The sequence below is a fragment of the Pipistrellus hanaki genome (genome assembly GCF_964339955.1).
Source record: "Pipistrellus hanaki genome assembly, chromosome: 1".
NCBI classification, from domain to species: Eukaryota; Metazoa; Chordata; class Mammalia; order Chiroptera; family Vespertilionidae; genus Pipistrellus; species Pipistrellus hanaki.
In genome coordinates, this window is record NC_140503.1 from 88163346 (window position 1) to 88185429 (window position 22084).

The window sequence follows — 22084 nt, forward strand, 5'->3', positions numbered from 1 at the left end:
ACATCGCTGGTGGGGGGTGTGCAGGAGGCAGCTGGTCGATGATTCTCTCTCATCGATGTTTCTGACTCTCTATCCCTCTCCTTTCCTCTCTGTAAAAAATCAATAAAATATATTTTTTTTAAAAAAAGGTGTTCTATCTTTGTTTGTCTAGTAGATTTTTCTAGGTTCTTAGGATGTATTGGGCACTATATCTTCATCTTTTGTGGTGCATCCTACATCTGCATGTGAGGATGCCTTTTCTCATCCCACAGATATGAGCATACCATTATTGTTTCTGTGACTACAAAAAAACCACACAAAACAAACCTGCATAAAAGAAGATGTGTTTGTCTGGAGGGAATGTGAGCAGAAAATTAGGGTTCTGTACTTAGTCTAAAAACAAAGAATGTTAATGGGACTCTGGCTAGTATGGCTCAGTTGGTAGAGTATCATTTCATTCCATTGGTTGGGTTTGATTACAGGTCAAGGCACATGTCTGGGTTTTGGGCTTGATCCCCAGTAAGGGGTGTGCAGGAGACAGCGGGTTAATGTTTCTCTCTCACATTGATGTTTCTCTCTCTCTCCCTTCCTCTCTCTTTAAAATCAATAAAAACATATATTTTAAACAATAATGTTAATGAGATATTATGTGTAATTTATTGGAACTCTAAATATGGATTGAGCCATCAGATGAGCTGGCCTGGAGCCTGAGATAAAGTCATAAATTCTAGAACACTTGCAACACCAATTTGGGGCTGAAAACAAACTTTATTATGGCATCATGTTCATTGGAAGTGGTTAGGAAAAATCACTTCACTAGAGCCTGGTTCTTTCCTGAGGGAGCACTTCTTACAATAGGAGTTTGGGGCTCAGGCATGCTGAAGTCAGGTCCTAGACCACATCAGCGCCCCTTGGTCAGCGCCTCACTTTTCTGCCACCTCAAGATCCATCTCTCCACATGGAAACTTACTCAGTTTTATATATTCATACAAAAATGATGGAGAGAGAGAGAGAGAGAGAGAGAGAGAGAGAGAGAGAGAGAGAGAGAGAGAGAGAGGAAAGTAAGGAGAGAACAATGATTCATGCCTGAAAAGCCACGCCACATTTTCTATCCTTGTGGGAAAGTCACTTTTGCTTCAAGTCTTATCTTCATAAGATAAACTTTCCAGGTGTACTCCCATGCCTCATGATTCCTGTAACTGGAGAATGGAAAGTTGCTCCTGAAGAACAAGGTTCATTTTGCTGCTGCTGGTAAAAGCAAGCATGTCTGAATTCTAATGCGAATCACATTTAGTTGTGAAAAAAAATTGCCTAGAGTTCAAGGCTAGTTAACAGTGTTAATGTGATTGTACGTGATCTCCTGCTTTCTGTTTACAGCTTGCTGCTCCCCCAAAGGACACCCCTGAACTGAGCGCATTTTTGCAAAACTCAACCATCCCTCATCTTGTCCGGAAAAGGGACGTGCGGGTGCCGGTGCCCGAGCTCCGCAGACAGAGCCCCGCAAAAATCCTGGTGAGTCCCATCAGGGCACCACCAGGGAAGGCTGGGCTGGACAGAATTCCCAGCACAGACGGCTTTCACTTCAAGTACTGGTTTTCTTCCTCTAATGCTCAGCTATGCCTAACGTTTTTTGTCAGTATGTATTGCGAGAAATGAAATGAAAGTGACTTTTCTGTGAGGCCTAATGAGTATTTGCAATGTAGCATTTTCATTCTTCTAAACCTGCCATGGAGGCCACATTGGAGAAGTAGCGATGAAAACATAAAATGTGACTATTAATGTATTTCAAGAACATAAAGATTTGGTTGTTAGCCTGTCCCCACACACTGCACTGGTGAGAGTTTTAAGTGAGCCCCTGCCCCTGGATCTCAGCTGAGAATGGTGGGCTTTGGCCCAATTTCCTGGGCCAAAAACTGTATCTTAGCACTGAGGTCTGTGGTTGATCTAGTCTGAGCTGAGTCAGCACTTAATAAAACTATGGACAGCATTCCTGAATCAGCATTTTTGATTCAATTCTTCCACTTGTTCCAATGTGAATGTTAATGCCACTGACCTATACACTTAAAAGGGGATAAATGGGTGCTTTTTAAAATGTATGTCTTGGAATATGGTCTGGCATTCATTTATTTCATCTTAACAGTGTAAAAAGTTTCAAACATGGAAATGGAGTGAAAGTACAATGAGCAAGTTTAACTTGATTAGTTAAACTTAAGTCAAGAGAAGAATGTTTATTATAATAGAAGAACCTGAAATTACATGGCAAAAGCTACATGGCAGTTGGCAGATTATATGATTTGATTCCCTGTACATTTTTATGACACTGTAACATTTAAAAAGACATAAGAATAGGAAATTGATATGCTAAAGAGTTTAAAATAATTTAATAAAATTCTAAATAGTATCATTTTTAAAAGACTTTTAAAAGGAGTAGAACACAACGCAATGATTTAAGTACTGAGAATGTAATTACAGCATGGTGACTATAGTTAATAATACCACATGGTATATTTGAAAGCTGTAAGCAAGTAAATCTTACAAGTTCTCATCACAAGAAAAAATGTGTAATTTTGTATGGAAACAGATGTTAACAAGACTTATTGTGGTGATTATTTTGCAATATATACAAATATCAAATCATTATGTTGTACATCTGAAGCTAATATGTAACATATCAGTCATTCCTCATTAATTTTTTTTAAATAAACAAAAAAGAAAATGATTGACGTCTGTAGAATTCTAATGTGCAGTCCCAAGGGGAAGCCCTCTGGCAAATCAATGTTCAAATCTCTGGGGACCAAGAATTTGGAAAATCAAGATTAACCTATATTTTTGAGTTTCCACTTCGGCGTGTGTCTCATGAGTATATAAAGGCAGTGGGGATCAATAACTAATATTCTTTTGAAAAATTATATGCTCTTTTGTTGTGGGATCAGATTTTTTTTCTTCTTTCTCTTTAAAGATTTTTAATGTAAGATGATTTCTAACCTCTAAATATCATAGAAGCATGTTTCTTGCAGACGAAGGCAAGGCAATCCTTGACTTCCACCTCTGATTTTGTTAAACTGCTTTATTCCTGTTCTCTCTTATTGGTTCAAAACTTGCGAATGATATGCTTGCCCATGTCCTCGAGTCAAAATAATTCTGGATAGAAAGTGATTATGCAAAGTTTATTCTGAAATCAAAAGCTAAATAAGACCTCCTACAGTTTTTGTTTAGTTAAAAACAACTTACTGAATCACGTTTCTGATTAGGAATTTGAAAGTGCAAAATGCCAACATCCTGTGTTGGGATCATAATTTCCAATTTGCATAGGAAAAATCTGTATCTGTAACCCTGAGATATAATTTCTCCTCTACTTAAGAATGTCCTTGCCTCTCTCATCTCGGGCTCCTGCTGCTTTTGCAGCTATCGCCCCCATCTCCTCCTCCTCCTTTTTTAACTACTCAGTTTACAGAAACTTTATCTTTCTTGGTCCTGTTTAGCACTTGATACTCTTTTATTTTAATAGGTTTTTTAAAATTTATTTTTAGAGTGAGAAGCATCATTGTGAGAGCGAAACATTGATTGGCTGCATCCTGAATGCCCCCAACAGGGAATAGAGGCTGTGACCAGGTGTGTGCCCTGACAGGAATCGAACTGGCAATCTTTCAAGGCATGGGACGATGCCTAACCAACTGAGCCACACTAGCCAGGTCAGCACTTGACACTCTTGACCACTTTCTAAAACCATCACCTTCCCTGGATTCTCTCAACCTGCCCAAGACCCAAACACCTAAGTGTCCAACTCTGGTAGAACAAGAGCAGCCCAGCAACCTGTATTTGGAAACATTATGAAGAAATCTAACCTTATTGGAGTTTATCAGATACATGTTACTTATTTCTTGGTTTTTAGAGAATTCTGAGGGTCTTAAAAAAGGTTTTCATAGTAATATGTTCCTCAGGCTACTCTGTATTTTGTTAATTTCATTAATGTGAAATGTCTTAATCAACTACTTCACACAGTATCCAATATTGAACATCCATAGGCTAGTGCCCAGTGCTTGAGACATAAAAAATAAACCATAGCCCACACAATAAATTCAAATCAGTGAGTATAACTCAAGAAGTATAATCTGTACATGGGAACATGGAAAATGGAATCCAATCAGAAAGCATGATTTGATAGGTAGAATGTCATCATAATGAATACTTTCCAGGAACATGCATTTTATATATTAAAGGTTACCTATTAGAAGTTGGACAGCCCTACAAACTAGTTTAAAAACAACTTAATGGATGGAACTCTCAGAATATCCTGCTTTATAACCAAGAAGTAATTTAGACCGAAAGAAGAATGTTATAGAACAAATGCTTGTCAAAGGGCTAGTAACTTTGGGACTTTGAGATAATATGGACTCAGGTACCTTCCATAAGACATTTCAGGACTTTGCTTAGTCCAGGCTCAGGTGCTGTGAATGTTCATAAGAAATGTCTTCCTGCCCAACCAGCATGGCTCAGTGGTTGAGCGTTAGTCTGTGAACCAGGAAGTCATGGTTTGATTCCCGGTCAGGACACACACCCAGGTTGCAGCATGTTCCTCAGTGTGGGGCATGTAGGAGGCAGCCAATCAATGATTCTCTCTTATTATTGATCTCTCTCTCTCTCTCTCTCTCTCTCTCTCTCTCTCTCTCCCTTACTCTCTGAAATTAATAAAAATATATTTTTAAAAAAGAAATGTCTTCCTGAGTTTTGTTAAAATGAAATAGAACAATTCAGTTGCTGCTACAATAAGTTAGTTTTAAGTCTTTAGAAAAGAACTTCAATTTTATGTTGTATTTATGTTCCATTTTATCTCTACATTACCACTGAAGTTGATGCATCATGGCTACCAAACTGTGTTTTTTCTTGGTTGTTTTAATGCATTTGTTCTTCATTTAGATTAATAATTTGTGGATTAGGTGATTACTTCTGAGGAAATTCACTTCAATGTTGTCTCTCCACCACAATTTTAAAGATGCTGATTTGCTAAAGTTGCTGTTGTTTTTTGCAGAATTGTACAAATATCAAGTGCTTACAGATCTCCTGTGCAGTGGGACGACTAGGAGGAGGAGAAAGCGCAGTCCTGAAAGTCAGGTCACGGTTATGGGCCAAGACATTTCTCCAGGTGACAGAAAACACTGAAGCACATACACACCACTCACAGAGAACCTCTTCTCAAAAGCTCAGCACCAAGCTTACTTTTTAAATGACTTCTAAGTTTTAAACATTTTATATGTTTATAATTTTTAGATTTAATTTCAAAATATTTTATATTTAATTTTTTTATTTTTTTCATTTCCACATTCTAACTATGTTATTTTTTGTTGAATTTTATTGGGGTGACATTGGTTAATAAAAGCATATAGGTTTCAGGTGTACAGTTCTATAATACATCATTTGTATATTGTATTATGTGTTCACTACCCTAAGTCAAGTCTCTTTCCATCACCATTTATTCCTCCCTTTACCCTCACTACTTGCCCCTGTCCCCCTTTCCTCTGGTAATCATATTGTTGTCTGTATCTATGAGATTTCCCCCCCCTCTTAATCCCTTTAACCTTCTTCACTCAGCCCCACAAGCCCCTTCCCCTCTGGCAGCTGCCAGTCTGTTGTCTATCTCTGAGTCTGTTTCTATTTTGTTTATTAGTTTATTTTTTCACTAGATTCCACATATGAGTGAAATCATATGATATTTGTCTTTCTCTGACTGGCCTATTTCACTTAGCATAGTACTCTACAAGTCCATCTATGCTGTTGTAAAGGGTAAAATTTTCTTCTTTTTTTTTAAACGAAGTAGTATCCCATTGTGTAAATGTATCACAGCTTTTCTATCCACTCATCTACTTACAGGCACTTGGGCTGCTTCCAGATCTTAGCTATTGTATCGTAAATAACACTGCAATGAACATAGGGGTGCATATACTCTTTTGAATTAGTGTTTCAGGTTTCTTTGGATAAATTCCCAGAAATAGAACCTCTGGATCATAAGGTGGTTCCATTTTTAATTTTTTGAGGTAACTCCATATTGCTTTCCACAATGACTGCACCGGTCTGCATTCACTGATTCCCATGGTGTAAATATTGTTCCCCAGGGCCAATTTCAAGCTGCTAACATGACATTGCTGAATATGTTGGGAAAAGATGCACTATAGCTCTCCATCACACAGTCTTTCCCCTTCAGATACAATAGACATAAATAATATATAGACAATAGTAAAATGTAATAAAAGAACTAAAAGTACTGAGCTTTCAGTATGTATTACCTTTAAAAATACATAATTGACAGAATTTTATGTATATATAATTTACATTTTAGTAATGGTTCTATTTAACAACTGTTCCTCACAATTCCTGAAACTTTAACAATTCCTCAAGAGCCATAGGAGCCAGCCACTGGCCACCACTGGGTAAATCTAATCACTCTCTTAAGTAGAGAAGCACAGAAGCCTAAATTCTCAGAATGTCCTTTCTTGACTTTTAAATATTTTCCTTTGACTTTAATCAGCAGTTAGTAGAGAACCAATTAAACAAAAAGGACTTTTGCTGAAAAATTCTGTCAAAAACACTATATGGCTCTAGGTCTGTGGTTCGTAGCTAGGGGGATTTTGCAATAATTAGAGACATTTTTGGTTGTCACATCTAGGGGAGGGGAAGATGCTATTGGCCTGTAGGGGGTAGAGGCCAGGGATGCTGCTAAACATCCTACATTGCACAGGACAGCCCCTCGACCAGCCTAAAATCTTAATGGTGCCCAGACTGAGTCAGTGCTCTGGGTCTTCTGTATAAGATGAAATGTGATACATTTCTTTATTCCTTAGTCTTTCCCCTAAAATATTTCCCTCTCTAACATAATTTTTTAGCCCAGTATGTTTCCTCTTAGTTTTTCTCTCACATCAGCTATGTAAATGATTGTGCTTACTCCTTTTTAGGACTCTGATTTTCTGTTTTTTTATTTTAACTTTATTGTACCAAGTCTTTTGTTAATAAAACAATTTAAAAAAAAATAAGAAGAGGATGAATGGTTGATGGATAGGCAATTGGATGATGATGGATGGATGATGGATAGATGATAGGTGGATATTTGGATGGATGATGGATGGATGGATGTCTGCATGAATGATGGGTAGATGATGGATGATGTCGGGTGAGTGATGGATGAATGGAATAGGGGGGGGGGAAGTAAAAGAAAAAGAAGAAAGGGGGAGGACATTTTGCTTTGGAAATGGAAAATACTGAAAACAATTTGGTGGCTGCCAGTAAAAGCTTTATATGATATATATTTAAATACTTTTAATTGCAGAGAAAGAATGATCCCTATTCTCTTGCATCCCTGGTGTCCTTTGAAGTTAAGAAGATGCCTTATAAAGACCAGCCAGCAAAACTCCCAGAGGGAAACATAGCAGTAAGTATCTAAAAATATACAGGCACAAATAATTTCATTTAAATATTTTTTTAAATCACTTTTCTGGCTTGTACTAGGTTTAATTGCTTATTACATCGACTTGAGGACAGTTTCCCCTCATATCATTGTTTTATTATTTCAGTCTGGAAATTACTTAGTGTTATTTGATCAAATCTTAACCTTTTAATATAACTTTCTACCACCACCACCACCACCATCACCACCCAAAAAAAATCACAGGGCAGGACTAATGTCATTTTCAATCAAGCCATTTTTTTTTTTTTACAAAGTCCAGACAGCAATACCATTATAATGACATTGTACTAATTGCTTAACTTTAACATGAGTGAGAAGGGAGGGACGCGTCTCTTCCTTAGGGACGGTTGCCAAAGACCAGCTGCCTGACAGGAGACAGAAATCTTTCCTTTCTTCGTAGAGAACCTCGATTTTCACATAGTAAAAGGTATACTATGAACTTAATTTGGACAAAATTTTATTTTTTTAAAAATTGAGGCTATTAAACATAACTGACCCCCAAATATCTGTCAGAGCACAACAGCTGACACCCTCAGCATCCTGGCAGGCCCTGAGGAGCGGAGGGGAGACGGAGTGGGAGGCTGAGCAGACAGGATCTGCAAAGCTTTGCCTTCACGGTGAGAGTGCTCACAGCCAGGGCTGCAGGAAGCAGTACTGAGATTTTAACCTTCATCTCTTGGTCACCCATAGACACTCCTCAGCCCCCACTTGAACGCTGGTCCCCAAATCCTTGTTATTCAAAGTGCGGCGTACAAACCAACAGACCCAACATCACCTAGGAAATTGTTAGAAATTCAGAAACAGGCCTCTCTGCAGACCTGCATTTCACCAAAAGCATCAGGGTATCATGTTCAAGGTAAAAGTTGAGAAGCACTGCTTTGGATGATATAGAAATTGATACTACCACAATTTCTTAGGTCTTCCAAGATAATTGTAATACTTAAACTTTCTAGCCTAACTACTTTTAGTAATTTAAATTAAATTAACCCATTGATTAGGGATTTTCAACCCCAAGTATTCAAAAGAATCATCACTCATGTGACTTTAAATAAATATATGCGTGCTAAGTCTTTAAGGATTAAGTGTGTCTGAAGCGGGGCTTGGACACTGTGCTTTAAAAGATTGACAAGTGGTGATTCTGTAGTGAAACTGGGATCGAGAACCTCCAGCACAGGCAGGCACACGGGGGAAAATGCAGTCTCCTGGGCTTTCTCCTAGTTAGCAAACCATCAGGAGGAAGTCACTCTACTTTGCTGAGGCTGTTACCCACATTCAGAAAGAATTTTGAGACAATTAATAAAATTATGTGTATAAAACTCCCGCATAGTACCCAGAACAAGCTCAGTCTCCATTCTCAATAATAGTAACTTCCCCGCACCCCTCCCAATATTGGAAATGTCAATAGATTTTCAGAGTCAAACTATTTCAGTAAACTTTGGTGGCATTTTAAAGCAAGCACTGCCACATCTTTCTTCATTTAGTTCACCTCTCTTTCATGAGAAGTCTGTTATAGTCTGGATTTATGTTCAACTTAGAAAATAGAGGCTTTGGGTTTTTAATATAAAATGTTCATCCAGAGAGGTTCAAAGGCTTGTAGCTCTAAGGGAGATAAATCTGGGCCTTTTTGTTGTCTCTGAGCACATGTTCATTAACAGAAACACATGTTACAGTTGATTCCATCAACAGTATTGAGTCTTTCTGTGCTGGCACAGGTGACAGCCTGCTGTTCTCAACTCATCTCAGAAGATCCACAAAACGATCAGATACATGCTTCCTCCACCCCCACCACCCTCGTCACTGTGTTTAAAAACCAGTCTTGTTATCTGATGTGGATGATTTACTACACCGTTTAGGTAAAGGCACCAGCAGGTCCTAGAATAACATCATTTTGTTCACCATAATTTAGTTACGATGTTGATGAGATGCCCTAGGAAGTTAACAGTTATGTTGATTAGCCTATGGTAACATTGGTTTCATTATGTCAGTTTACTTAAAGTCACAGAATCTGTCCATGATGTTAAGTGACAGCTTAACTGTAATTGGAAAAACATTCAGACATATTTTATAGTGCGTTCCTGTTATTCTTATCTTAAAAAGATCCCAGAGGGAGAGAATTGCTTTAAGGTGGTAGAACTCATTGCGGTCAGTAGCTTGAAAATCATCAGAGCTCCGATCCCAGCTCTGCCACTGGGGAGAGTCTCTCTGCTTCTCCTTCTGTCAAGACACCAGAGAATATTCGACTGTTTTGCTAGGCCAGTGTGTGGGGTGACTAGCGTGTTTATACTCCCTTTCAACATGGTCATAATTCAAACATTTCTTGAGGCTTCTACAAGCTTTACATATTGAAGAAATGGCAGTCCCCATCTGCTGCTTGCATGGTGTTGGTAAAAATGAACTCCACACACGACGTCATACTTGTCGCGTCCCGAGGGGGAGGAAAGGTTGCATGAAGCAGAGGGAGAGGACTGAGTGCTGGCTCATTACAGCATGCACAAAACAGTTCCTGCTATTTGAACACTTTTTTGTTTGTTTACCAATTAATTTTAATACTTGTGTTCCATGTGACTAAAGCCAAATTCCAAAGGTGGCTATTATAAAGTATATAAAATTCTTACTTAAAAACTCAACCATGAACTGTGAATACACTTAATTTTCAGAATTGTTCGCAAAGCTTCAGCAGCTTAAAGTGGAATTCTTATGTTAGAAAATTGTTTGGAGTTTGAACTTATGCTAGGCACTACTTGGCACAGGGGCTATTTAAATGTTGTTAAAATGTGTGTTCAGCTGGTCCACCTTATGGTAAAATGGCACTGTAGGTAGGGTGTCTTGGTACATGTATTTAAAACATCCTTGTGACCTCACTGCAGTATGTTTACACAAGATTTTGTGATACATAAATACAGATGTCAACATTAATTACAGTTGCATAATGCAAGGGAGTCCTTTTCCTTCTACCTTGCTATTTTTGTCAAAATTTGCACAAAAAACAAACAAACAAAAAACATCATATGTCAGTGAGAAAATGTAGGCATATTAAAGATTTATTTATGGTCTTCCAACCATAATAAAGAACAACAAGATTTACGACATGATGAAGGTACGATTAGATGTTCCCTACTTAGCATCATTTGAAGAAAATCTAAACCACTTACAATTTATGAGTCCCACTTCCTAAAATTGCAGATAATTATAATAAGTGAATTGTTAAAACGGTATACTGTTTCCTTAAATAGCTACAGGTTCTTGGTACATAAAAATTAATTAAAATGGTTTGCGGATTAGCTGGCATGCAATGCAATTTTCCTCCCTAAATTTTAAGTACTTTGGTTACTCAGTATTACTTTCTTTCTTTCTTAAAGCACTTAAGGTAAGTAACCACAAGCCCAGGTCCTTAAGGAAAACCTTTGGTCCTAAGTACACCCCATCTCCTGCCCGGGGAGCATCTTCCTGGTGAGAGCATCCCGGGCTTGGGGAAAGTGCATCGCAGCTTGTGTGAGACTGTGCAGGATGCCCCAGAGCCGCGCAGTCTGTGTGGTAGCTACTAGCCACACGTGGATACTGAGGACCTGAAACGTGGCTAGTGTGACTGAGGGCCTGAACTGTTTCTTTTTAACTCATTTAAATGTAAGTTTAAAACTGCAGTTGCATTAGATATTTTTTCCATTAAACACAGCTTTCTTGTTTGAGTAAGACTGTATTTCACTTTAATTATTGAAAATTATTATGTGTTACAATTATTTAATATACACATACACGGGATTTTGCAGTTAGTAAAAACAAAAAAAGAATATAAAAATCTCATGAATATTTTTATATTAACTGCACATTGAAATAATAGTTTTGATATTTAGGGTTAAATAAAGCATATATTAAGATTAATGCCTCATCTTTCTTTTTAACCTGTATATTTTTTTTTTTTTTTAGAAAGGAAAGGAGAGGGGGAGAGAGAGAAACATCCATGTACTAGGAAGAGAGAAACATTGATTGGTTGCCTCCCTGCATACCCCCATACCGGGGATCGAACTTGCAACCTGGTTATGTGCCCTAACCAAGAATCCAACTGGTGATCCATCGATGTGTGGGACGACATCCAACCAACTGAGCCACATTGGCCAGGGCTCTTTTCTCTTGTTTTACTTTTTTAATGTGGCTACTAGAAAATTTTTAATTTAAAAATTTTACATGAGGCTTGCATTATACTTCTATTGGACAGCAGGATTATAGAAGGTTCAGCTTGGAGCTGATGAGAAGACTCACATAGCTTCAGAGAACATGGGGTGTTTAATAAATCTACTTTCAAATGAATGAAAAATTATTACTACAAATCAGGGATTAGTCATTAGAAGCTCTAAAAACTATGACCTATTTTTCTCATTCTTTATTATCCAATGGACAATGTAAGCTTCTGGTGGGCTTGTCAAAAGAAGCTGCAAGAAAAACATCAATAATAGAACTAACAAATGTTTGGTGTTTTGTCAACATTTATATAGAGGCCAAGCTTTCCCAAAACCCTTCTATAATTTCCACAGCAGTTAAATAAATGCCGGCCCCATAAATATGATCAATTAAGTCTTTTCCTTTTTAGCTTGCCTGGCAGCTCAAGTTTCTAGTTTATTTTTACAGAACATCAAGTTTCAGGAAAAGCTTTGCTTTACCTGTCTCCACATGCAAATGGAATGCCCCCTTGCCATTTGCAGATGTGACATGTCACATGAGCCCCGAAGCAATGTGTTCTCTGAAGGACCTCTCCTTTCGAGACATGTGACTCTCCCAGTGGTGAGCCACGTGGGACTCTCATTCACCTCTTTCCAGCAGCGTCGTCTGCTCCTCTGCACTGGAAACCTGAAGAAAGCTCTGAGCACTATTGCTGATTTTCTGTTTTTCTCTCTCCATAGTGTAGGGATGTCTTGATTATGAAAGTGAAAATCCTGGATAAATTTAGAAAAACAGCTAGGGCCAAGGAAGGTCCCTGAAGCTGCAGCAATTTATTTGTTTGTTTGTTTATTAAATACATTTGTATTGATTTTTAGAGGGAGGGAAAGGTAGATTGATAGAGACATAGAAACATCAATGAGAATCATTAATTGACCGCCCCCTGCACGCCCCCTACTGGGGATGGAGCCAGCAATGCAGGCATGTGCCCTGAGCAGGAATGGAACCTTGATCTCCTGGTTCATAAGTTGATGCTCAGCCACTGAGCCGCACCTGGCCACACCGAAGCTGCACCCATTTACACGGAGAAGTTGGGGCAGCCTCAGTGCCACGTGGATGTCATAAAGGCAGCCTGCAAGGGGAGCAGGGTGCAAGTTCAGGGAAAAGTCCAGTTCACCTGGTTAAAAATTCTTTATGTCCTTTCCTCATAGTCAATGACATATAGGAAATATATACAACATATGTAAACCTAACATTTAAAGTGTTCAGAGAAAGATTGATATTTGTTACTGGCAGCAGGCTGACAACAGTGTGGTGCTGATAATTTCAGAATTTTGGAACTGAAAGGGACACTAGCGTTCCTCCACGTGGACTTTTTAAAGACGCTGCTGTCAGAATTTTAAGAAGTGAATGCAAACAACAGTAGATTTTGTAATGACCCTGTAAAACTGTTTTCTTCAAGAGACCCTACTAAACATATCTTGTTCAACTTAATGTTTTACTCCTACTTTTCAATCACTTCAGGGGTAGGGGGGGAAACCCTTCAGATATCATTATTAGTTCTTTGTAAGTGACCTCCCTGCTCCTTTCTACAGGCAGACAAAATTTAAAGACAATACATAGCAACCTGCGATAATCAACTGGCCCAAAACCCCAGCAAAGTAGTTGGTGGCTATTCTTTATTCCATTTAAAAATCTGAACAGTCTCTAGCCTTTATTTCAATTCTTTTAGCTTTCTTCTTCTTTTATTTCAAAACTAGGACTGTTTCCTATGTTTAATATGAAACAGTGGGAGGTGACTTAGAAAATTAGGTAAATTGGGATGGAAAATTGAGAAGCATTGTTGCTTATCTTAGTGTAAATTAAATAAAGGCAATCTCTAGCACACGCACAAAGTATAGACTGAAACTGTATTTCCTCCATGGACTTAGAACTTATGGAGGAAAGGAACCTAAGAAACCTCAGACTTTTACATGGCTCCAGATTTTCTCTCTCCCGGGGCAATGTAACAGGCTTGGGAACTCACAATCACTACCGTCCTTTTCAGTTCCAAAATTCTGACATTCTCATTACCAAAACACAGTTAGTCTGCTCCCAGTGGCATCGGGGTCATTTTAAAATATGCATGCCCTTTCTCTGAGCACCTCATATGTTAGGACTGTATGCTGATTTCATATATGTCATCAGATGGAATGCATAAGGGAGCAGGATATAAAAATAATTAAGAAGTAATCTAGTCCCTGATTCGCTCATGCAGGACACATGAAAGGATAGTTTTTAAATAAATTACTTAGGCTGCAGAAACCAGGGACATGGTGATGCTTTGAGCCCTTGTAATGCATTTCTTCAGTACCATATGCCCTGTCCTTAAACTATGGCAAGCCAAGTATGGCTAATGCCATCGTGATCACAGAATGTTGCACTTCCACTGATGTGCTCAATGAAATCGAGACAATACTGGCAAGGACAGCTAGCAGTCAAAGGCAGAAAGGTCATGAGTAACCGTGAGTAGGCCCTGGCCAGCCTGGTCCTTGGCACCATCGTCCATGTGGAATGACTGGCAGTTTCACTCCAGTCGATCCTGTTCTGCTCTAAATATAAATGACATTTGGTTCGGAGAACTCAATGAATTAAGTCATCAGTATGTCTGATGCACAGAGGAAGTGAGCCAAGATGAAAGGAGCAATAAAACCCTGACAAGCTGAGAAGAGCAGAGACGGGATGCTCAGACCTAGTTAAGAAGCAGAAGCAAAGAAGTGAGCAGAGTCAGGGCCCGATACCAGAGTGCAGGCTATGAAGACATCCATATGTTTCCAGCCAGGAAAAGTGTGAGAGCCCAGCAACCTTCACCATGAATTCATCCTCTCCTGACTGGTGGATCAGGGAATTGTGGCCTAGAGTTCTTGAGCGTGTATCAGGACTGGACTCATGAGCCTTCCAACCAACTTGACAGCAAGTTGCCTGAGATCACTTCAACCAGTTTAGCTGAGGCAATGCTTACTTCTATCTGTAGCCAGATAAGTCTCCTTGGTGAAGAACGTTTTGGATCCAAGAATATATTTATTCTTTTTTCCTTGACGAAAGGTGTTAGCAGGTGGTGGTTTTGTTTGGGGGTCTGCTGCTGCTCCTGCCAGTATTGGGAGGCAAGGGTCATTCACAGACACTGAGCATGCAGGCCTGCTGAGAAGGCCTCATTTAATCCCAAGTTTCCTTGCAACACTGGGAACGAAATGAGTTCTAATAGTATCTGAAAATTGGAGATAGGATTGAAGGCAGCTCCACAGCATACTGTAGTTACTTCCGTCAAATGCAAGATGGCTAGCCTCCCACTCTGGGCTGTCCTTTGACAGAGCACAGAACCTAGAGGCACTGACATTGCTGCACTCTATGAATCAGCCCTGTGGGACTCATTTATTTCTCGTTTGTAAAATGAGGAGTTGGATGAGATGATTGCTAACCTTCCTGTACATACAACAGTCTGTGGTTGTGCACAAGCTCACCTCTTGGAGAGGTTAGCTCAGTTTGGTGGAGAAACACAAGTGAACAGACTTGATCTTTTGTAGGGTCTACTTTTAGCCATTGTTTTTATAAAAGTTCCATCCCAGTTAAAGTTCATTCCTTTCCACCTTGTTGGTTCCTGGTCCACCTCAATTCTATTTTAGGGTTTCTGTGCTGTTATAAGCCAAACATCTACAATATAATTATAATTGGCTTTTCACCCAACCTGGGAGACATGAGAAATTATGAGTTTTTAAGATCCATGTTCAAGTGCAATAACCCCTTCAGCCTCTCCTAGGATGATTTCAATTACTGTATGGATTTTTTTCAGAACTACTCCCAATATTATATTGCTCACTACTGCTTTATTTCACCAAAGAGTTTTCAAAGTAAAGCTCATATGCTTTGTTTTTCACTTCAGATTAAGACGTCAGTTATTTGGGCAACACCAAATGTTTCCTTCTCAATCCCATTGTGGGTGATAATACTGGCGATACTTCTTGGATTATTGGTTCTGGCCATTTTGACTTTGGCTTTATGGAAGGTAAGTTTCTTTATTTTATTTTCCTTTTTGAGTAGAGAGGCCACTGAGGAGATTTAGAAGGCTACATCTAGGGATTTAAAAAGATTATGCTAGAGGTGTGATTTGGGAGTTTTTAACAGTCTAAAAAACATAAAAGAAACCTTGTATCTTGTTTGCTTTGGCAAACAGTCCCCTTGTGTAACTGACATTTAAGAAGACTTGGGGGTGTTGAATGTTGCTTTTATCTTGAGATCTCTTATAAATAAATATAGAGGGTATTAGACCTTATTAACTTTTTCCAATATGCTTGGAATGAAAATGTTATTATGAAGACTTCTTTTTCTTGTTTAATTAACCAAGATCTTAAGCTTTTTATTTAAATGGTCCTATCAACAATCCTTTGAGATTTTTCTTTATAAGCACTACACAGATGTAATTAATATAGTAATTAATTGGTACTTGGACTATCAAGTAGGACAAATAGATCATTCATGTTATAATATTCTTGGACTTGTTTTTTTTTTTTTTTAATCTTGCCAATTAGTTTGTCTTCATTAGGAAGCCTTAACTTACTCTTTCATGTGTTATACTAAAGTTTGTTCTAAAAATCTACAATAGGGATTAATTTCTGGCCCCAAAACAAACATGATTATCAAGTTTCACAGAGCTTTCCATTCCAAAAGAGAAACAATGTCAGGATTACATGACTGTCAGAATAATTAACCCAGTCACATCTTACTTTTTAAAAATATATATATTTTATTGATTTTTTACAGAGAGGAAGGGAGAGCGATAGAGAGCTAGAAACATCGATAAGAGAGAAACATTGACCAGGCGCCTCCTGCATACCCCCCACTGGGGATGAGCCCGCAACCAATGTATTGATACATGCCCTTGACCTGCATCGGACCTGGGACCTTTCAGTCCGCAGACTGATGCTCTACCACTGAGCCAAACCGGTTTCGGCCAGTCACATCTTACTAAACCGCTATTGTTGTGTTTCTCCAAAAATCATAGTGTGTTTTTATTTAAAAACAATATGAAGCATGCTTAAGAGACCTTTAAACTGGGAAAAACTTGCTGTTTAAGTGAAAAAATGGCGTTTCTGATCTGTATCAGTTTTTTTGTGCCATCCTGAGCCCATTTAGTCTTGCACACCTTTACAAACAGGCTTTTGTGTTATTCTATTATTTATAGTAACTGTATTTCCATAATGTTATAGTTATACGTGCCAATTGACAGAACATTGTGTTAATCCTACAAAAGAAAGATGACTTAATAGTTGGGTTTCTAATGAAGAAACACTAAACACAAACTGAGGTTCCAAGTTTGTAGGCAGTTTCGCCTAGACCCATGGTCGGCAAACTGTGGCTTGCAAGCCACATGCGGCTCTTTGGCTCCTTGAATGTGGCTCTTCCACAAAATACCATGGCCTATTTTGAAGAAGTGGCATTAGAAGAAGTTTAAGTTTAAAAAATTTGGCTCTCAAAGAAATTTCAATCGTTGTACTGTTGATATTTGGCTCTGTTGGCTAATGAGTTTGCCGACCACTGGCCTAGACCAAATACTAATTGGAAATTCAGGAGGATGAACATTCTACAATCACCTCTTTCCGAAGTTCCTGGTTAATCTTTGTAAAGGGCCTAAGATTAAAATAGATCTTCTTCTGTATACTATATGTCCCATCAAGTGCAGAAGGATACACAGAACCTAGAGGCACTGACAGTCTGTGATCCATCCTGAGAAAGCTATATTTCAGGAGCGACTCTCCCTTCCCTGGTCAGCAGTTATTGCTGCTGCAGACTCCAGAAACCACGCAGGAAAGCAGAGAGGACATCCTTGAAACCCCAGGGAAAGATGCAAGATCCATAACTGGTTTGTATAAAACAGGGACATCCTCCCATTATCAGGGCAAGGCAGCAGGAAGGCACAAACACTGCCCCATGCAATGCATTCCTCTCCAGGTTAAACATACTCTTTTTTCACCTCCTCATTTGGAGAATCAGGAAGATTACCTCCAAAGAGCTCTAAGTTCCTTCCTTAGCCAATACATAAAGTGAACATTATTGGCACGAGGGTTTCACAAATTCCCAGAAGGCCTTGCTTTTATAGCCCATTTTTCTTTTCTGTAGTGTGGATTCTTTGACAGATCAAGACCCCCCCAAGATGATATGAATGACAGGGAACAGCTGACAAATGAGAAAACCCCTGGTGCTTGAAAAGGAAAAACCAAAGACCAAAAACTGACACGATCCTGTTCAAAGAAAAGAAGGAACATGAAGGTTAAACGAAGGTTTTCCTGGACCTGCCAGCGTCCTGGGAAATGGAAAGGCCTGGGAACTATCACCTCATGGTCACCATCCTGTGGAGACATTGCCACGGAGCCCGCCAGCCTTGGGAAGGAAACATGCTCACCACTGTAGAAACAGCCACCAGGCAAGGTTCTTTCCCTCGAGTCACTCTGTATTTGGCAGACACGTTGAAGAGGGTGTGGAAACCAAGGCTGCTTTCCAGGTAAATCCAACTTAAGTCACAAAAGACAAAAGGACTGAGTTATGAAAGAATTTAGAAGGCGAACTAGGACCAAACCTTCCGACACTACTGTATCCTACAGAATATTTGACACCTCCCTATGGAAAAGAGATATTTCTAATGATGTCACAGCTCAGGGAGACAAGTATATGTTGTTGTTGGTACTGTGAAAGTACTTTTGAAACAACAAAGATAATCTTGTAAGCAAGGATAACAATTTATTTATTTATTTTCTGTTTCCCTGGCCATGTAGAGGCTTTGGAAATTAAGATTTGGTCAGCTGGTTTTCTAAATAGCTCTCTTAATTCCTTCTAAGTTAACCATTGTGTGCAGATAGTAATTTAATAGAGCTTTTTAGGTCATGTTAAGGAAAAGCAAATTGGTGTTAGAAGATAGCTTCACTTAATATTCTACTGCCTTCCACCTGAAATTACTTATATTCACATTTTCTAGGGACTCACATCTGCTTAATGTAGCTTTGTAAAGTTACATTTATAGTTCTTTTTATTTAAGAAAATAATCGTTCCACTTAATTAGCAATACACACATTTCAAGGTACTCTCAACCCTGTGTGGTGTTTAAAAGTTATGGTGATTATAAAAAATGTCTAGAGTTTGTTAATTGAAAAGCAATTTAACAATATGGGTAAACATTTTTAATATCTATAAGAAGCAACACCAATATTTAACTTCAGATTAAATGCCTACTTTTTCTACTATATCTCAAACTTATTATGTACACAGAGAAGATAGGTTACACATAAATAAAAAGGAAATGCAAAGTTATGCAGGTGTGAGATGAAAACAGATTCCCAAGGATTTTATTTAAAACTGCCTATTTCAACTTTACTACTCATTTTTACTGATAATCTTTATAGTATACAACTTTGGAAAAGTATCTTTATGTAAGCTATTTTCCCATCATCTTGAATTTAACCATCACAAAAACTTGATGTTTAAAACTTGTAAATAAGCCATAATTATGTGTACGATTAACATTTTTGAAGCAAAATTGACCAAGCAAATTCATATAGTCTGCACAACTTTGTATCCTTTTTATAATAATGAAAAATTACTAGGAAGAAATGCTGAACAAAGTTTATATTTATGTGCAATATTTTATAGACCTATGTATCTAAAGCATGTTTACACTGGCACTAGTTATTTTTAAATTAATATCCTGAATTTTAAGAATGGTAGAACAAGCAGACCCAAAACCTTAAGTTTACAGAGCCATTGGAAAACTTGTATCCCAGTTTCAACATCACACTTTGTTTGAAAGAAGAGCCAGACTCACAGACATTAAATTTCTGCCGTGCCTTAACCTGGAGACAAGCCATTTGGCTGTAGCTGCAGAATGTCTTTGGACACCAAATGAAAGACACATGGAAGAAGACACGGATGCAGTTCATATTCTTCCCGCTTATGAATTAAATCCTGTCATGGTAGCAGCTTCAAGTCTATCAGGAATGAAGTCTGGCTTGCAGTGTATGCGGCTGACTGTGGGTGAGAACCGCACGTGCCTCAGACTATTTGTGGGCCCCACACCAGCCTCTGGTCCTGGGTGTCGGTTGTCTAGAATTGACTTTACACTAGGGAAGTAGCCATCTACGGGATATGATTGGAGGGATTTCAGGCAGGACTCTATGCCCCCAAATAATGCCTTAACTCTTGTCTCCATTTTAGCCAATAGAAATGAGCACCTCAGGATTTTTGGTCCCAAGAGAAAAACCCACCCGTTGCCTTTTAAGCTAACAACCTTAGTGAAGGAACTCAGAACTTTTAGGGTTCGATAAATGTAGGACCCCGTGAGAGCACTCAGACAGCCACCTGGGGAAACTGACGGTCCTACGAAGACTGGGGCCCGAACAGAGCAAGGTCTGAGGGCTTCAAAGGCAAACTCTGCCTTCCACACGGTCCCAGCCAAGAGTAGTCTCTTCGAGTAGGGTGAGCACCGGTACCTACAGGCAGTTCTCGGAGGCCAGGCTGGCAAGCACACACCACCCTCTCGCCCATTTAGAAAGTGGAAGCAAATGGAGGAGAGGACACTGAGGTCAGGGACGTTCCTGGCTCCCCTCCACATGCAGAGTCCTCTTACCACGCACTGAGCACATCTGCTTCTGCTCACAGGATTGCCAGTCACTTGCATAACTGAGAATGTGCCGTGCTTGTCGTAGAGTCTCTCCATGTGTTAGATACCCCCTTGACAATTCTTGCAGCTGGTTTTTAAGACATGGAAAATGGGCAAGTGAAGTTTTATAAACTTGGAGGTTTTTATACAGTAAGTACACAATATGGACTAGTCATCACTAAAATTCTATTTCAACTATTTTTCCTGTTTTATTTAAATACATTTGTAGATACCTGTGAAGATTTTCATGTACCTATTTACCTTCTCACTAATAAAATTAAAAATGAAAGACACTTGGATGTACTTGTGGTTTGTTTCACAAGTGAAGGAAAGCTTTCCCACAGTGGCAGACAGCAAAGTTTGTCTTTACACCTTGATTATTTATTATAAAAATAACATTGGAAGAAATTTGAAAGAGCAAAAATGCTTTACTCCTTTGGGATGATAAAAATGTTATCAATTTATACTGTGGTAATAATTGCCCAACTTTGAAAATACTAAAAAACACAGAACTTTTTTTTTTTTTTTTTTTTTTTTAAACTAGGCCAGTTTTATGGCATGTGAATTAAATTACAATAAAAATGTTTAAAATTTTGTTAGGTCATTTCTGACACCCCCCACCCTATACAACTGGTTTCTCTATGTTGTCTTTCAAATTTTGGCCAAATATAAATCGCTTATGAAGCCTTCCTTTGCATCTTTAGCCAACTCAAAGGCTCTTCCTGTCCTTCATGGCACTTTGGTCTGTGTATCCCAGATGGGAAAAAATTCAGCCAAATCTAAGATTCAGTGATATTGGTGCTGAAGATCAAAGTCACATCTCAGTAAAACTAGTCTGAGTGGGGCGAGACTTCCCTGAAGCACATGGAAGGATCCACACTGGGCCAGCCCCCTGGTTAAAGCTACCTGTGCTCAAGTGAGGGGGAAAGTAGTGACGTGCTTGATTGGTTAATGTGAGCAGTGAGAGCTGCCTTCTCAACAAACGCTGCTGCTATCTTTGTCACTTCCAGACATTTTTTTATGGAGACCGTTAACTGTGGCAGTACTTTCTAAACATTAAGTTGCGATTTGGGTGCCTGGATTGGACAAATGAGATAAGTATCACGGCTTGCAGAATTTGTGGCAAAGTAGGATTTTCTTGCAAGTTACACACGTCCTCTGTGAGATTTGCTCCATTCTCACAGGTTACCTCTCTGGCACCCAGCACCCTGGCACCCTCATGAAGACCAAAACATGAAAGCCTTTTGTGGATACCCATGAATGTTGAGATAGTATCTACCTCCCTGGAGTCTAAAGTTTCCCCCCCAAATCTACTATATATAGAAGGTTTTCTCCTGCAGAACTTTGATGCCATTAAAAGGTTAATTTCTTTAGCATAGAAGTTTAAAGCATTAAAACTTTGGACTCATGTGAGAGCTGAGTAAAACCATAACCCCCAGTGATGCTTCAGTTAATGGTGAGTTCAGGATGGCCAGCGTACTTAAGGCACAACAATGCTTCTCATGTTCAACTCCCCCTCCCCACCCCCCCAAATACCATCTGCCTGACATGCTGCCTTTTGGAATTGTTTATGAGCAAGTTCTCTATTATTTATGATTGTTGGCTAAAATCCACATGGAAATGTAGCCTGATACTAGTGCCCCTTAACAAAAACGTCTTGAATTTAACTTCCATCAGCACCATGAGATGACACAGTAGGAATGTTCTTAAAAATCTCTGTGCTGTTGTTTATTTTGGTTATGCATTATGTTGTAGAAATAACCAAGTGATCAGCAAACTAGCCAACCTTTAGGTGGGATTTATTTTTAAGCAAT

At 38.9% G+C, this 22084-nt stretch overlaps 1 protein-coding gene across 1 annotated transcript in view; it reads left to right on the top strand.

Moving 5' to 3' along the window:
* ITGA8 (integrin subunit alpha 8) overlaps nt 1-20563 on the top strand; it is a 188863-nt gene extending 168300 nt beyond the window's left edge. Inside the window, exons 26-30 of the mRNA XM_084875768.1 lie at nt 1357-1491; nt 5009-5122; nt 7298-7399; nt 15507-15629; nt 17741-20563. Coding sequence (XP_084731894.1) covers nt 1357-1491; nt 5009-5122; nt 7298-7399; nt 15507-15629; nt 17741-17827 — 561 coding nt within the window. The 3' untranslated portion in view covers nt 17828-20563. The remainder of the gene's footprint in view (nt 1-1356; nt 1492-5008; nt 5123-7297; nt 7400-15506; nt 15630-17740) is intronic.
* The last annotated feature ends 1521 nt before the right edge of the window (nt 20564-22084 follow it).